The sequence below is a fragment of the Lonchura striata genome, chromosome 3 (assembly GCF_046129695.1).
Source record: "Lonchura striata isolate bLonStr1 chromosome 3, bLonStr1.mat, whole genome shotgun sequence".
Classification (NCBI taxonomy): Eukaryota; Metazoa; Chordata; class Aves; order Passeriformes; family Estrildidae; genus Lonchura; species Lonchura striata.
In genome coordinates this window covers 71,472,093-71,490,916 of record NC_134605.1, presented here as the reverse complement: position 1 = coordinate 71,490,916, position 18,824 = coordinate 71,472,093, and the positions used below count along the sequence as shown (strand labels likewise).

At 38.1% G+C, this 18,824-nt stretch overlaps 1 protein-coding gene across 4 annotated transcripts in view; it reads right to left on the bottom strand.

Annotated features, from left to right (window-relative positions):
- Window positions 1-9,716, bottom strand: part of HACE1 (HECT domain and ankyrin repeat containing E3 ubiquitin protein ligase 1) — a 47,714-nt gene extending 37,998 nt beyond the window's left edge. For 3 of the 4 annotated variants that reach the window (XM_021553833.2, XM_021553834.2, XM_021553835.2), the window contains exons 1-6: window positions 9,547-9,716; window positions 5,046-5,100; window positions 3,896-3,985; window positions 1,985-2,089; window positions 627-702; window positions 188-319 (exon numbers count right to left, since the gene is read on the bottom strand). In XM_021553833.2, coding sequence (XP_021409508.1) covers window positions 188-319; window positions 627-702; window positions 1,985-2,089; window positions 3,896-3,985; window positions 5,046-5,100; window positions 9,547-9,622 — 534 coding nt within the window. In that variant the 5' untranslated portion in view covers window positions 9,623-9,716. Of the gene's footprint in view, window positions 1-187; window positions 320-626; window positions 703-1,984; window positions 2,090-3,827; window positions 3,986-5,045; window positions 5,101-9,546 lie in introns of those variants that run through there. The other variant, XM_021553836.2, reaches the window with a different exon arrangement.
- Between the last annotated feature and the right edge of the window lie 9,108 nt (window positions 9,717-18,824).

The window sequence follows — 18,824 nt, the reverse complement described above, 5'->3', positions numbered from 1 at the left end:
CAGCTCCACAAGAATCAACAAGTTGTTCCCATGGAAGTGTATGCAGTCGATAGTAAAGACACATTCTTCACACTTGTAGCCATTATCATATGCATTACTACTCTGAAGTTTATAAAAAAACCCACAACTTTGAGGCATTACCAAGTTCTTCACAAATCAATTGTGTTCATACAATTTAGAAACTTACTGTCTTGTGTCCATTTTGACAAGCTACATGAAGGGCTGTCTGTCCCATGGCATCTTCAACATCTACATTACTGACGTGCTGAACAAGATCATGAAGCAATTCTGTTCGTCCATTGACAGCCAGCCAATGAATCTAAGTACAAAATGATGATACACATGTATCCTTTACCAATTATATATATATATATACCATAAAAATTATTTTAAACCCGGCTGTATTATTGTCAATACTTCCACAAAGAGAAGCTTTGCATAATATTAAGAGAAGCTTTGAACAATACTATCATATGCTTAGGTATTTTGATCACATCTTTTGATTCTTGATGGCACTGGACACACAGCAGTTTTGTTTTATGTGTAAGATGGCAAAAGCTTAAAAACTAAGAATCTCCAAATTCCTCATTCATTTTATGAACATCATGACAATTAATAGCACTTACTGCAGTCAAGCCTTCATTATTACAAATGTTGACATCTGCACTGTATTCCAGCAGCTTGCTCATACATTTTTTCTGGCTATAAGCAAAAGAATACATTAAAATCCTGTCAGGAAAAATCACTTACAAAGACTAAATATCTTCTTAGAGATCAAATAACTATAATTTATCATTGTTCTAAGCATAACAGGTGGTTCCAATTTATAAGGACTACAGTACTGAGCATGTGAACAAGAGAAGTGATCTTCACAGAGACTCAGTGCAAGGGTAGCAAACAACAAAGGGCTAAAATCATAGCTGTTTTTGTGGAAAATGCAGCAGCACTTAACCACTACTCTAACAGTTTCAGCTCTTCATGAACTACCCTTTCAAGAAAAAAAGCCAGAATTCAGCTAATAGAAGTCTGTGAAGTTCACTGTAGCCTGTTCATGTCAGTGGATATGTTTACAGTACACCACTAAATCATTACTTAATGAGTCATTGTAAAAATATGCAAGTCTTGTATATCTATGCAAATACCTCTAAAAGTAGTGGTATTTTTTCCTAATTCATGTTTTGCTTCAATTTTTAATGCCCTAAGTGTTTTACCTTTACAAATTTATTTTGCTTTTCCTTTTTATTTGGTACCTTTCACATTTTTCTTATACATCATTTCCACATAACTGTCTCCTTCTGCATTTCATCATACACCACTTGCCTGTTTCTTTCCTCTCCTACAAATAGACCTCACACATACCCAGAAGCCACTAAACACTACAGCCTCCTCAGGTGAAGTACCAGCTGTGATACAATTCTGTTATTGTATCACATACATGTCCAAAAAGAAAAAATATAACATTACCTTTACAGCTGCATGCTTTCACATACTACAATTCCAGAAGTAGGATCTTAAAGAGGTACTTGCTTACTTGGTTTGGAGTTCTTTCTCTGCCTCTCTCCTAACACTGTGCAGGCCAACTTTGTATTCCTTTTCTTGCAGGAAAAAGTTTCTTAGAGACACTACCTCAGAAAAATCAGAAGTCTCTGAACCCCTCCAAGCCCTCCAAAACCTCTTCTTACTCAGCTAAGTGGAAGGTGAATGTATCCCTCATTCAATTACTGTTGTAATAATCATTATGCCCCTGATTAACAGAAAACAATAAAATGACTGCTACTGGAATTGGTATTTCAGACATGACTTACTATTTATAAAATATTATTCTGTGAATACTCAAAGTAAGGATTTTAACCTCCATGTTCTCGATTTTCAAAAGTGAAAACCAAAGGCGTTTCTTTGAACTATACAAAAATATTACAGAATATGCCAGCTCAAGTGCATTATGCAAAAATTTTTTAAGATATTAAGGATTTTTAAAACTTACCCATTCCTTGCTGCTAAATGGAGAGGAGTACATCCTGAGATGTCCTGATAGTTCGGATTTGCTCCTTTTTTTAATAATAGAACAAGGCATTCAACTGATCCACAGCTAAGAAGAAAATAAGAAAGGGAAAAACTGTAACAAGGATATTTACAAATCTGTATTAGCATAAAGACAACAGCAAGATAATGTGCAGATCACACTCACTAGAACATCTTTACATAAAATCATTTTACACCGCCATAGTTCAAGTTACACAGAGTTAAGTAAAATCACTTAATGCAGCGAAAAGTGACAAAATATAACTTGCAGCAATGAATAGATACCATCCTTCTCTGTGATTTTAATGACTTTAAAACACAACAGTAAGTGTTTAGGACTTAATTCTTTACACTATGAACTGTTTTGAAAGTTTTCCTTTCAATTTCCTCTCACCTCCCTCATCTCTAATCTATTAACAGGACTAAATTTTCCATTAAAGATTTTGGTGTTTGTTATGCTTCTGTGTCTGGAAGTTATATTTAGAAGTTTGAATATCAAGAAAATTCTAAAACTTGCACAAATATTTCTTTGCTAGTACAAATACTGATTTGCTATCAACTTTGAACTTGTAACAAAGAGCTGAACTCTTTCACTTTACATAATATGGTAGCTCTTCAGAATAACCAATGTCACTAAGAAGACAGAAACTCTGCATTACATATTTATCTTGCTCCTCAACTCTTTCAGAGGAAGATCTGATTGAAAAGATAAACAGATTAGTTTTGTTGCAATCAGCTAATCCATTTTTACAAATCTTCTCAATGTCAGAACTGCTACACAACAACCCAAAGAAACTGAAGACTAACTGTACAATATGTTGCAAAACCAGCAGCTTGATGACCCCTCTGTGACCCAATAACTAAGTCAAGATAAAAGACAATCCAGAAACTAAGACACAACTTCTTGTATCTTGAGAATCAGTAAGTATAGGATATTTTCAAATAGATTTCTAAAGTGTATGCTAAAAATTTGCTTGCATTTTTTTAAGTACTTCCTTAAGTAAATTTTATATAAGCACTATGTAATTCTGAGATTAAATAGTTGGGAAACAGCTATTTCTAACAGTCTGTTCAAGAAGCTGGAATTTCCACCTTTATTGTGATCAAATACTGCTATATATATATATGCAATACTACTTCTATTTCCTTTTTTTTCCCCTTTTTCTAATCGTTTAAATGTAAGAAATTTCAAGATATTTAAAAGGGGAGACAAATACAGAGCATTCATTCATCAGTTTAAAGTTTAGCTTCCTGAAAAGTCATGACAAAAACTATGTGGTTCATTTCTATTTATATGATGCTAACCTGTCTGTTTCTTGGCAGAGTTACATATAAAATAGAATTATCCCCATTGAACAGCTATACAAACAATAAATAATGTAGATCAAAATTTGCACTGAAACCCTCTATCCAGGATACATAACTTGTTAGAAGTGAGCTCCCAAGTTCCCTTCAGCTATGGTCACATGAAGTACTTTGGAACAGCTGCTTCCCAACAAACATCCAAATGCCTCCCACTGTTTTAGAATACCTCAAAAACAATCAGCACCTGCAAATGAGAGTTCCCTACCTCTACAAAGGCAAGAGTAACTCAACTATACAGGATAAACATCACGGCTGCATTTTTTTAAAAGACTTCAGATTTCACAGAAAGGTAAGAAAGTATCTAGCCAGACTCCCTTCATTGATACCATGTGTAAAATCTGTCCTCTTTATGAGGAAGGTACATTACTAGGAAGAACAAACAAGATACAAAAAGTGTGAAAACAAAATGTTAACTGACACTACAGAGTTTTCCAGCTTACATTGGTGCCTTAGATTTGTGGCAATATTTTCATTGTTAACTTCTGGACTGGACTCAAGTAAGTCTTACTTTGCTGCAATATGAAGCAAACTTCTCTTCACACGTCCAAAGGCATAATTCACATCAAATTTTGAATTTGACAGCAGCTCTGAGACAGACCTTCAAATAGAAAAATATTTTTTTTTATTTTAAAAATAGTTCACAATATCCAAGCAAAGTTTATACTGTAAGTTGTACACAAGTACTCTATCTATTACTTAATCACTATTTCTTTTCCTCAAACTAATTCCTTACATTTCTTACTGTACATAAAAAATGAACTGTGACACTGGCAAACTGTTTCAAATGTAAACTAGTAAGAATTAAACCAAACAACCAAATCACTTCTTTACAAATATGACAAACAAGCATTTCAACAGCTTTGATTTAACCAAAATATAAATTCCCATTTTGCCCCTTATCAAAATCACCCCAACCATATATACAAGAGTTTTCCCAAACAGACAATGTTCAGAGGGAAAACTGTTATGTGAAATCATGATGATGAAGTAGAAGGATTCAAGATAAAAAAATTAAATAGGACTTTTCAACTTCCAGTAATGGGCTGATCACATAATTTAAAACCCTTGCATGCAGTCTCAAAATATTACATAGCAGAACAAATGTTTATCCTGGCTGGAAAAGCAGCTTTGTGTTTCACTAAGAGTTACTGCATGCTTCCCTACAAAATTCATGTGAAGGAAGCATCACTTAGCTGGCATCATATAGCCTCCAGGTTCCAAGCACTTGGAGGACAACTCAGTAACAGAAACAGCTGTTCATCTGAGGAATTCCAAAAGTATCAATCTCACTGTCCAAGTCTTATTCCATGTCTTTCTGAGATGTCTAATGAGACTAAGAGCTTCTATGTCATCCATAAATACACACTCAGAACTAAGACACAGTTACAAAACAACACTTTTGTTCTTATCCTGGGACAAACTTTCCTATGTGCTTCAAGAGAACAAATCCCAGTTCTGGCCTATGGCAAAAATCAAAACAGGTAAAAATATACTGGGATGCACACAGACAGTGACTAACTTCAAATTAGACCACAACTCAACAATTTAGCAGCTGGACCTTCTGAGATTGCTTTAGAAGCCACAACTTCAGCAAACAGGCTGTGTTTTTCAGATCTTAAAAAAAAGAAAAAAAAAGGTAAATTTAAAGAAGCTCTCACCTGTGCTGGTCAGCCATAACCATCGGCATCAGTGTATAGACAGCAGTTTCATTATCTGGGAAGAAATTAAATTACTTTGTTACCATAAAGATATCTGTCAAACCAAGACAATATGTTTTACATAAAATAAATGCATCTAGTAACACTTATGTCCCTTTTCAAGTGTCCACTGTTCAACAGATCATTCTTTTTAAACATATTCTACACACACAAAGTTTCATTATAAATAAAAAGCCATCATACTTACATAAGAGATAAAATTCACAGAATTGCAATACATGAAACTTCAATGACTTCAATGTGGCTTTTTGATTTTACAAAGTAAAAGTTACAGATTTTTCAGTGGAGCATCAAACTAAATTTTCAGTGGAGCATGACAATTCTGTTAATTAAATCCAAGTTTTTAAGAGATATGCATTAAAAAATCCCAACAAAACTAAAACATGTAACTATTTAATTTTAAAAAGAAGGAAGGTTCCTGTCTTCCAAGGTGACTTCTGTAGTCCTGAGACTGATTTTGTAATAGTGACTTCTTTAAATTATTCACAACCATTCAATTTTGTCTTTATACTTGAATACCTGAGTGCAATAAGTTTCACTTTACTTTTTCATCTCAAATCAGTTTCTTATTTCACACTTGAAGGCAATGAAGAAAGGCCAGAACACAAAGATCCATCAGTGGTGAGAACATACTGGCATACAGCCACACCGTCTGTCATCACTACTGCTGCAAATGCCAGCACACTGCATGGGTGTGATGATCCTGTTTGGTCACTTACACACCTCCTGAAGATACTATTTTTAGAATAACAATTTGACGAAACTTAAAATATTTTAACATATAACAATTATAAATATTATTAATGTGCATTATATTTTTTTTATTATGGACAATTATTATAATTTTTCCCTTCAACAAGCCACCCATTTTTGGGAGTCCACAGATGAACATGAACAATCTCCACAGATTGTTCATGTAGATACCAACTTATGACAGGAGTTTGGTTTCAGAAACACAGGACTTTTTAAATTTTTCTTCATCACTTTCATTGATCCAAAGTTACAAAGCAATCAGAACAGGAAGAATTAGAAAAGTCCCAAACAAGCATAGTGTCTTGTGTCTTTTACATGCCTCTACTTCCACTAGGCAGGCAAAGTGACATCTACTGAATTTTAAATAAAGATTTTTCAGAATTATGAAGCTAAATCCAAGAAACTGTTATCATGCTGCAGCTATACTATTTGTTGTTATTTTTGTTCTACAGTGCTCCAAGGTTACTACTGCTATCAACTATTTGAAGTTGTGTGTCCCTAGCTAGCAAAAGAAAGAAGCAACGCTTCTAATAAGCTATTATTACCTTTGAACACTGGACAGAGATAAGTCAAATTCAAATCACATTTCATCAGCTATAAAAATTTTAAAACAAATTTTTAAAAAGTCAACATTGCTTATAGTAAACACATGGTACAAGAGACACAAGCCTCTCAAAACACCAAATTATGATTAAACATTGCAGAGAGTAACTAATCATCACCAAGTTCAAGTCTGAACTCTCTACAGATTGTTTCTTATGGCAGAGTTCTATGAGCATCAGATAACCCCATCTCTGACACACACACCTAGAATTTGACTGCTGGGGGACGAATAAACTGGGAGGGAGAGAAAGAATCCTGAAACAGAATTAAATAGATGCTAAATAAATATCAATTGTGAAAAATATTTGAGCACTTTTTTCAAAATCTGTCCATGATTAGCTCCCAGTATACACAAACTAAAATATATATATATATATCTTGAGCCCTGTTTCATAGAGCTCTGAGCAGGAAGATAAAGCTTTCCAAATAAAACAAAAAAAGAAACTTAAGGGCATCAACTAAATTTAAACATGACATCCTTATATATATTTCCACAATCAGACTTTATACAAGAAACCAAAAAAAGGTGAAAAATACTTTTAAATATATCAGCGCACTTAACTGAAATGTTTCATATTGATTCTAACTATATTTAACTATATTGCAAGTGCAGTGATATAGAAAAAGTCAATAGTTAAATACAAGTGTAGCTGGGCCATAACAGGCATTTATGGCAGTTACAAAACTAAGCCTTTTCCTATTCTATTAACAGAAATTATACTGTGAAGCACATGCAGATTTCCCAGTTTTTCTGTAAGAAGTACTTAAGAGTGTGTAGAACTAAGGAGCTTTTATGCTTATTTTTGGTGATTATTTTCTCTAGTCATAAAAAAAAGCTCCATCTGACATAAACTACATGACAGCAGGTAGAGAAAAAGCATTATACACCTCATGGACACACCAAACTTATTTGCTATCTAACTTGCTTGCTTTTCAAATCTTGATTATTCAAAGACAAAAAAAAAAAAAAAAAAAGGAACACCAAACATAGTGTCACAGCTTTGGGCTGCAAGATCTAGTTTTCAGGCATTGAGCCTTAATAGTAGCATCCAGAAATTTGTGTAAGCTCTCAAGTGTCCAAAAAACAACTGCTGAAGGATACTTTGGAAGAGTGATACAAAAAGTTCTACTTGCAAGCTCAGGTTATTCACTGGCACTGGACTCAGGTGTCAAGATTTGCTTTAAAAAAAAATAAAAACCACTTGAAATTCATAATCTAGAATCCAGCCCTGGCAAGATACATTGACTGCTTTATTTCCTCAGAGATACTGTCATGAAGTTAGCAGAGATCACAATCTTAAAGAAGTGTCAGCACTGTCCACATAATACCCTAGTGGGTATGGCACATGCAATGGAAGTTTATATCTTCCATTTATTGGGATTTATTGCCTTCTTCAGCTTAAGTAAATTCAAACATACACCTCCATTTCCTGTGAGAGAACCATGACTCTCACTTTAAGGATGGAGGGGTAAACCATGTATCTTTCAAATTAAATGTCAAATTAAAGTTATTCAAATGCAGTGGTGGGAAAAGGAGGGGGGAGTCATAATTCAAGAGGCCAGACACAGCACACAACAAGCCACCAAAACTACATACTATCCTACATCAGTGTGGAATATTCCAAGGTGATCCTGTCAGTACATGTTTGGGACAACATACTACAAGCCAAACCTGCTTCTCAAGAGTTTGGGCAGACCTGCATGAACCTAAGGAACACCAAGCTCAAGAAAGAAGATACCTAATGTGCCAAGATGGACCCAAAGTTGGATGGCCATTCAACAGAGACTATGTTTGTCGATGCAGTTTGAGACTTCAGTGTGTTAAGCACATTTATCTCGTTATATCAGTCCCATTGATTTGTTTCATGCAATTCCTAAGGAAGGCACAGAATTCACATTCCTTCTGCACTACAGGATGATACAAGTACTTGTTCCAAAGGTCTCAGGGCTTGCACTTGCACTACAGGATGATGGAAGTATTTGTTCCAAAGGTCTCAGGACTTGCACTACCATTCTATAGACTACCTCTGAAATGTAAGATAAAAGTGCCCAAGGTGTGAAGAAAACAGATGAAATTCAGAATCAATTTGCCTACATTAGTACCGGAGTAAATTTAAAGCAGCTCCAACTGACATAGGTTGTGCAAAGCATTATTCATATTAACATCTTCAATTAGTCAAACCGGTTACTCCATTATTTCTGTAAGTCTAAGCTTAAGTTAATGGTATTATGTCAATTTTCAGTGCTGCCAGTCAAAGGCTTACAAGCAGCAGCAAAATCTGCCTGAAACTTGTCTGGCAAGTGAAATTTATTAGTAACTACACTGCAATACACTGGAACTGTGACAGGTGACAATACGTGAAGGGTGTAGTAGCACCATTCGGGAGGACACCAGGAAGTCCAAACAGCAACTGCACAGAGAAAACAGAATATTACTCCCTCTCCTTCACCACTGGAGATGAAATATGGCAGACAGGCAGTTAAAGACTCATCCATAAAAGTAAACACTGAACAAAACATAGTGACAGTGCATGGCTGACAAGAACAGAAATTCTACATGTCCAAGAGTTTTATAGTTAGTCCTCCCAAAAGCTGGACCTGGTTGAAACACCAAACCACTTGCCGTAAGAGCCTGAAGCTCTATTTTCAAATCCGTCCTGATACGGGGGTCCAGCACCCGCGTGAAGTGGTTTAGAGCCAAAAGAAGAAAGGTGGTGACAGTGACTTACAACACATTTTCAATTCAGCACCACTAAAAAACAAACACAAAAACCCACAAAGAGTTTCCATCCCTACTCTGTCACGGACAAGGCACCTGACGAAGGATTCAGCGGCGAACACAGCCGGGGTCCGGCACCCCGGCCACTCGCCCGGGCCCAGGGCGGCAGCAGCCGGCAGGGATCCCCGCCGGGGGCGGGGAGGAAGGGGACGCCGCTGTTAATGTCAGCACGACGAACAAGCAGAGCCTGTCGGAGGCGGAGAGAGGAGCCCCGTTCCCATCCTCCCCGGCCGCCCCAACTCATCCCCGCCGGCCGGGGAGCGGAGGCCGCCTGGACCCACCGCCGTGTCGGGGCCCCGCTCCTACCGTCCGGCAGCTCCACGGTGCGGGCGCGGCGCAGGGACCTGGTCAGCCGGTTGAGCTGCTCCATGGCTCTCTCCATCCTCGGGGCGCCCAGCCCGGAGCCGCGGCCGCCCCCGCTGCCGCCGCTGCCCGCTCTCAGCCCATCGCTGCGCCGAGGCCGCCCAGGCCGCCGCCACGCCGGGCGCTGCGCGCATGCGCGGGGCGGAGCTGGGGGCGGGCCCGAGCTCCCTCCGTTTGCTTTTCCCCCCACGGAAGGAAAGGGGTGTGGGTGGTGAATGGTCAAAGCTCGTGGGAAATGGATGCTTAAACGTCTGCTTGTTGCAAATAAAAATTTAAAAAGTGCTGCCTTTTGAAGCCGCCCCTGGCAGATGAGCCTGCCCGTGGGGCTCATTTCCCCGGCAGCGTGGAAGGGAATGGGGCTGCAAACGCACCTAGGCGGGACAGAATCACAGAATCGATCACGTTGGAAAAGACCTCTAAAATCATCGAGTCCAACCTATGACTGAACACCATGTCAACTAGACCGTGGCACCGAGTGCCACACCCAGTCTTTTCTTAAACACCTCCAGGGGTGGTTCCTTGGGCAACCCATTCCAATGCCTCATCAACCTTTTTGTGAAAAACTTCTTCCTGATGTCCAGCCTAAACCTCCCCTGGTGCAGCTTAACGCTATGTCCTCTCATCCTGTCGCTGGTTGCCTGGGAGGAGAGACCAACCCCACCTGGCTACACCCTCCTTTCAGCTGATAATAAGGTCGCCCCCGAGCCTCCTTTTCTCCAGGCTAAACACCCCCAGCTCCCTCAGCTGCTCCTCACAGGACTTGTGCTCCAGATTCTTCACCAGGTGCATTGCCCTTCTAGTGCCAGCACAAAAACTATAGACACTTGGTACTGTGCAAGGAAGCAACTACATGAGCCTGTTAATTTATTTCTTCCTGTGGCACAATAATATACGTTGTCAAGCATGAAGGAGCATTCAGTGTTGGGTATTTTGGCTTTAATTATGCTTCAGGTGTTGACGCAATCTTGGCAAACCAGGGGAGTGTGGGCTACGTAACAATGCTGTAAATAGAGAATGAAAAAATTATGTAAAAATTGAATGTAAAGAAAACATACCCCAACAAGATCACGATCAACTTCCAAATGCAAGAAGGTATATGGGACTCCACGGGCTGTGAGCTGGTTCTGTGTCATGCTTTCACTATTTCAGTCTGTAAAATGCTCCAATGACTCTGACTTGGAAAAATTAAGAAAAGCTATCTAAGATTTGAGAAAGGTTCAGAAAGGACAACAAGGACAATCAAGAATCATGGGATAGTTTAAATTGGAATAGGCTTTTAAAGGTCACCCATTCCAACCTCTGCAATGAACAGGGACATCTTCAACTAGATCAGGTTTCTCAAAGCACTCTCCAACCTGACCTTGCATGTTTGCATGTCTGGTGGCATCCACCTCTCTGGGCAGCCTGTTCCAGCGTTTCACTACTCTCATTGTAAAAATAATTTTTCTTATATCTAATCTAAGTCAACCCTCCTTCAGTTTAAAACCACGACCCTTTGTTCTATTACAAAAGGCTCTGTGGATTGGCCTCCATGTAAGTGAGAACTGACTTGGACTCTGCTATTTGGAAAAGAAACCCTGTACAGAACAAAGTAGAAGTGGGAAAATAATGAATGTCAGGAAGGTATGACCTGGGGGAAAAAAATTAATTTATTTCAAATCAAATCAGACTAGGTTAGTTAATGAGAAACAAAAAGTAAATTTTAAAAAATACCCCACAACTCCCTTCTTCCTCAACTTCATGCCTAAATTCTCCACCTTCTCCCCACCAGCAGCATAGGGGGACAGGAAAGGAGGGCTGTGGTAAGTTCATCACACACTCTCTATGCTGTTCCATTTTCCCCAGAGAGAGGACATCTCTGCTGTTCATTTTCCCCAGAGAGAGGAGTCATTCCCACCAAAGTAAGTCCTCTATAAACTTCTCCAACATATATCCCTTCCACAGCCTACAGTTCTTCCTGAGCTGTTCCAACATGAGTCCCTTCCATGGCGTGCAGGCCTTCAGGAACAGGCTGCTCCAGTGTGGGTCCCCACAAGGTCACAACCCCTGCCAGCAAATCTGCTGCAGCACAGGCTCCTCTCTGCACAGAGCCTTAGAGAGCTATTTCCTTTTATTCCTAGTTTCTAGGGGCTGGGATTAGAGTTTATTGCAATTTCTAAATGTTCTCACTAGTGTAGAGGATTAATTGAGTGACTGCTTGAGGTTCCTTTCCTTTTCTGTGAGAATGATTCCAGACACACCTAATATTAAAACTACAATATGTGTGAACAACTGTTTATAGGAATCAAAGAAGAGAAAAGTGAGGAAACTAGAGAATGTATGGGTTTTTTCTAAATTAATATCTTTTGAAACCCTCTGTAAGTACAGTAATATTCCTTCAGTGCAACACTGCCACAAGACATATGTGGTGGCATCTTTTAAAAGCACCAAAATAATGGGTTGAAACAAAAACATTAAGAGTATGCAATCAGTTACACAATGTTATAATTTTGTATGTATTTAGCTTCTAATTCAGCACTAAACACAAAATATATTCAGGATGCATCCTCAAAAGTTAATGAATTGATACAGCAGTATAAAATCCTTAGTAAATTTTGTTTTAAATATAGAGTATTTTACTGTGATCTGCAATCAGCAGGGAAGAAATGCTATTAGTGGACAGTGAAGAGCTAATACAAGTTCTTACTCTTACTTAGCCAACCTTGCTTGATCTCATTGCTTGATCTCAAATTCTTCTTAGTTCTTCTTGGGACAGAGAGTGGATAAAATCTTGGTGGCTGTTATCTTCCATACTGTCACAAACTGCTCAGGAAAGAAGGGAATGAGCATACATACTAACTGACTCATTTCCATAGCAATAATCTACACAGTCTCCCAACCCTAAACACAAGGTCTTCCTTGACCTAATAACAGGTTCTTCTGCTCTCTGTCTCCTGGGGTCTTTGTGCCAGCAACTCAGCCTCTCCCAGCCACTCATTTAGTCCCTCCCGGTGGAATGGAGAAGAGAATCGGAAGGGTAAAAGTGAGAAAACTCATGAGTTGAGACAAAGACAATTTAAAAGGTAAAACAAAATCTGCACACAAAGCAGAACAAGGAATTTGTTCACCACTTCCCATGGGTAGGCAGGTGCTCAGCTATGCCAAGGAACACAGGGCTCCACCACGTGTAGTGATGACTTGGGAAGACAAATGCCATTACTCCAAACATCCCTGCCTTCTCTCTCATTTTTGACCCTATTTCAGGTTTTCTTGCACAAGCTCATTCTAAAAAGCACATTTCATCTACAGTTTGTTGTCTCCTTTTACCGAAAAAATAAAGGAGTTTCTGCTCAGATTCAGTTCAACAAGCCTTATTAATTTACAAGAAAACTATGAGACAGGATTTCTTTGAAAAAACACTCAATCTCTGCAGAAAGGAAAAATATCAGTAAATACTTCAAAATGGATAAAAGAGCATAATTTTTTATTTTGCCTGCAAAGAACTCTAGGATCATTGAGTCCAACCATTAGCCCAGCACTGCTATGTCCAACACCAAACCATGTCTCTAAGTTCCAGTACTATGCAACTTTTAAATACCTCCAGGGATGGTGGCTCAAGCACTTTCCTGAGCAGCCTGTTGCAGTGATTGACAACCATTTTGGTGAAGAAATTTCACCTAATATCCCATCTAAACCTCCTCTGATTCAGCTTGAATCTGTTTGCTCTTATCCTATCTCTTGATACTTGGGAGATGAGACCAACCCCTGTCTGACATACTCCTTTCAGGTAGTTGCAGAGAGCAATAAGGTCCCTCCAAGTCTACTTTTCCACATGCTAAACAACCCAGGTCCTTAAGCCATTCCTTGTAAGATTGTACTCCAGACCCTTAACCCACTTTGTTGCCACTCTCTGGACTTGTTCCAACACCTCGATGTCCTTGTAATGAGGGGCCTAAAACTGAACACAGGATTCAAGGTACAGCCTCACCATTTTTGAGTACAAAGGTATGATCATTACCCTGGTGCTGCTGGCCACACTGTTTCTGACACAAACCAATATAGCATGGCAGTCCATGTTTCATCAAGGAATGAACTAAAAATCTGAAAAGAGTGTGATATTTTTACGGGATACCCAAGATAGGCATGAGCCAATGTTCTTCCTGCTGCAATTCTATTTGCCTTGATTCCATTCCCTACCAGTGAGCTCTAAGTGCAATCTGAGCTCTTCCTGGAAGCAGCTCTGCCAGCAGAGATTTTCTTCTCCACTGCATTGCAGGGTTAGGAGTCAGCAAATCTTTGGAGTGTGGTTTGGAGCCATGTGCTCCTTGTGGGCTGAGTCAACTTCTTCTGGACATGCCAGCAGACTAAGGTTGAAAACTGCCCACATATACTGTGCCTGCAATGAAGATGAAGCTATATAACTGAGGACCTTTTCAGTAGAGATCAATTTAATTCACAGACATCTTCAACTACCTTCCTGCTTCCCATGTTACCATCAAAGAACATGAGATATTCACAGGTGATGCTCTTCTCTTGAGTGGGTTTGTCTTCCTAGTATCAAAGTGTGGTTTGGATTAGATGAGACCGTAAAGGTCATCTAGCTCCAGCACCCTGCCATGGCCAGGGACACCTTCCACTAGACCAAGGTTCTTAGAGCCCCATCCAGCCTGCTCTTGAGCACCTCCAGGGATGGAACATCCACAGCCTCTCTGGGCAGCTTGTTCCTATGCCTCACCACCCTCACACTAAAGATTTTTTTCCTGTATCTATTCTAAACCTGCCCTCTTTCAGCTTAAGGCCATTCCCCCTTGTCCTATCACAACATGCCCTGTGGTAAGTCTCTCTCCAGCCTTCTCGCAAGCCCTCTTTATATGCTGCAAGGCCACAGAAGATCTCCCTTCTCTGTCTTCTCCAGGACAAACAGCCCTGACTTTCTCAGTCTATTTTCATAAGAGAGATCTTCCAGCCCTATGATCCATTCAGTGATCCCATAAATTATCCATTCTTATTGCTGGATGTATAGTCTTTGGGATTGAGGAAATTAGATCAAGGCACTGCAGTCAGAGAACTGTGCATAATCCCAATGAAAACAGTAATGGAGGATCTATACATATCTCTGAGAATTCCAGTGCTACTACAGCTGAATGTCTGTCCTATACACTAATTCATGCAGCTGTGTTTTACTGTATCTGGCCATGTAAAATGCTACCACAGCGAAACTTCAAGAAACATTTTTCATCATTGGATAGATAAGCTTTATACATGTATACATGAATCCTTGTTTTTTCCAGAGATTTTTTGGATTCCAAAATCTACCTTTCACCTTGCTACCATTAGTATTGAGGGTAAGAAAATGTAGCTTTAAACTGTTTCACTTTTATGTGTTATTTGTAATGGAAATCAATTTTTTAATTTAGCTATCTATCTTAAAAACTATCAATACAACACTTTTTTTTCAATGGGGTTAAATGTCAATAATAATAATAATAATAATACTATGGATTATCTCTACATTTATTTATACTGTCAAAAGAAATGTGAACTTGGCTGATTTCAGATTTGATTTCTGCTCTCCATTTTTTGTCCTATAGATGCCAAAGAAACACTAATGGGGGCCGCATTAATTATTAATGATAAAAAACAATATTTTATATTTATAATTATAATAACAATAATTCATAATTATAATAATGATTTAAAAATCACAAAATAAGATCTATTATTTCTATGCCTTGTCTTATTTTTGAGTAATATAAGCCTATGTAAAAAGATGCTGGCTTTATAATCACTTAATGGGATTTCTTGAAGTCATTTCAATATATTATTTTAATGGACAAACTTAGTTCCCCAGGTAATATTGAAAACCATGTTCTAGAAAAGTACAAACTGTATATACTTTTACTGGACTTTTTTTCATTTTAGGATGAAGAAGTTTCATCAAGGAGGGAAAATTGCCCTGAAAGCACCACAGCTGTTTTGATTCTGCCAACAGACAGGTCAGCAGTTATGGTTTAGGACATCACAAAAATTCCCCATCACTTTTTCTGGTTCTATTTTATCTGCCTTGTGGAACTATCTTGCCTTTTATTTCTCTGCTGCTTTGCTGCATGAGCTATACTATGTCCTGGTTTCTCTTTCTGAGATTATGGCACTGCTGAAAAAGAGGTATAATTTTTTTTAAATTAAGGTTTAAAATGTTATTGTCTATTTTTATGACCCACATGATTTACACAGACTGTCAAAATTTCTAAACTAAAGGACCATCAATTACAGCTTGTGCAGCATCCATTTCTATTCTCTGTGGAGCAGTTAATGCCACTTGATGCCTACCTACATTTTCTTCAATCTGGGTTGCTGAAATTTCTCAAAAATAACATGTGCAGTCTTGAAGATATGTTTTTAAACTTTGTCTAATTCACCCAGGCTCCTGGTCTGAAGCAGCTCCTACCAGTTCTATTTCTGCTATATTTGTGCTACATCTCCCTTGCATTAATTTTTCAAAAGGAAGATTTAATGTGCCTCAAAACAAAGCCAGAGTGCTCAAGGCTTTGAGTGAAAATACTTTGAACTATTTTCATAATGTCATAGCCCTTCAGTTTGCATTGTCTTTACTGGAGCTTGAAAAGCTTATGATTACATCTCATATTTAAAAAATATCATCACTCTTCTTTAAGAAAAACCCATCTTCTGCACAAAGCATTTTTAAGAAAAAAAAATACCAAAAAGCAAGTAAGGTATAAACATAAGGCTTTTTCTTCAGCTAATAATTATGCTTCTCTCAGTATTAGTCTAGGTGGATTTGAGGAAGAGCCAGGTATTTAAACACTTTCTTCACCAAGAAGAAATCAATAACCATTCTGTCCTTGTCTCTCTAACACTGGTGATGTCGTTCTTGCAAGATTATTTCTGGATGTCATGTTTTTCCTACCACTTCTCTGGTTAGTTGTGGTTTTTTATTCTCTGCAGCAGGAGCTCTCTACAGATGTTAGGGAAACTTTTTCTCCAGATAATGATAGCTATTTCTTTATATTCTCTCATGTTTCTAGAACATGCATGTTTACAATTCTTCAACAATAAACAGGACTTAAGGTGCTGTAACTCATCACCACTGGATGCAAGCAGAGATCAGAAGGAAACCTGCAAGGTAAAAAATGCTGAAATACTATGTTACGTACTGACCAACAACGTAAAAATGTTGAGTGAATAATGGAACCATTATTTTGCTCCATTTGCTGCAAATTTCGATTTTATGATATACTGAGGTTTTCACTATCTCTCCCTCTTTCAGATCCTTCTTAGCTCTGTAAAAATTTAATTCAGGCTGACACTATTTGCTGTCATTATAGAACTGATTATATTTTGAAGAACAAACAAAATATATTAATTTGGTTCTAATCAACTCATTTTCATCTTGGGAGTGTATTAAAACTGGGCTATTTTTAGTTGTTGGGAGACAAGTGTTCTGTCAGTCAGAAAAGTTCAAAGGAATGCAATCTTTCTTTTCTCAAGCAAATAAATAAAAGAATTAGTTACATACACAGGGCTGACCTATCCACACTTGATAAAGTAACTGAACATATTTATTCTGCTGTTTCTCTGTTACTTGCTACTGATGCCACACAGGTGGACTCCCCTTGATATCTCATATTGTATGTAAAGCATTCCTGCAGACATTGTTGATATCTCTGAACAAGCTAATCAAGTACCAATAGAAGATTGCAGAGCTTAATATAAATAACACAATTACTTTCTAGCTTTGTATCAACACATTGCCAGTTGCAAACATATGTTTAACAAAGAAACTTCTACTTTAAAATTTAGAAGAACGTGAATATTGAGCCTCTTAACACAATCTCTGAGATTAAAAAAATAATGTGGCAATTTCTGTAGTCTTTGGACTGGAAAAAAAGTATGAATCCTGTTTTACAGAGATTGGAGGTACATCTTTTACCCTTGCACCACACTAAAATACATGATGAAACTTTGGGAAGCACAGCCAAGTCCCAGTAACTGTCTTGATTCAATACATGCAAAAGGCAGGTCTCACTATACACATTCTGCTGGACATGGTAACTTTTAACTTTTAGAAAAAGACAAAACATCACTGAATAGAGTTTCAAACTGAAGGAGACTCCATTGTTACTCTAGACAATGCCTTGAAGTTTAGTGTTCTAGCATAGGATTACTAGCAGTTTTAAAAATATTCAATATGATAAATAATATCATGTAAATATAGACATGATTAAAGAGACTGTGATTGCAGTAGTAAGAATGCTTTTGTGCATTAACAATTCAACAACATAAAGCTCTGTGGGGTAAATAAAAAAAGATAATTAAATTTTGATATAGTATGAATTATTTTCTCAGCTTCCTGGTGGGGCTACTGAATAATTTTCAGAATCCTGTGGCTAATACATCCTCAGTAACGTAAAGAGGATGTACAGTTGCTGTTTAAGCCAAGGGATAAATTCAGGTTTTCCTAAATTCGGGCAAAAGGCGTCATACTAAAAGCAACCACAAGATGTCAGTCTTAATGAATTACAGTAGATTATTCTGATTGGCTCCTTTCTGATAAGTAACTAGGCAGTAGAAAGCTACTGATCATGTTGAAATATTTGCGGAGAAAGTTATACAGGAGTAATCGTGCTAGTCCTAAACATATTCATGAAAATGAACGATCACATCCAAGTATAGCCCCTGTGCATATTTTTTTCTTCTAGAAGATTTAATCTTTTGCTAGGGGCTCACAGGAAGGACATAACAGGAATTTGTTCCTCCTCACTTGCACTTTTCTACACGTTTTCTCTAAGCATCTTCCATCAGACTATATAAACTTTCGGGTTTTTTTTCTATAAATCTATTTTTGTTTTCCTAATACTGTTGACCATGTTCTAATCCTACAGTTCTGAATGTAAGATAATAAGAAAGTCCAATTTCCATTTCCAGTCCAGGTTTGGAGACATCCAAATGACAGGTATTGATCATTGTTCCTGGAATACTTTACAATCCATTCCCTCCTAGTTCACCATTTGAGCCCAGACAAAGGAGCTGTGCTCTCCATTGTTGGGGGTTTTTTTGAGGGACACTATATTTATCTCTTGCTACTCACACCAGCACTTGTATTTGCTACCTGTTTGGTCACCAGTTTACTATTAGCTACTGCCAGCAGTCACAGCCTCCAATTGTTGTTTCTGCTGGCTGTTCATACTGCACTGCACTGCTCTGCTCTGATCTGCAACAAA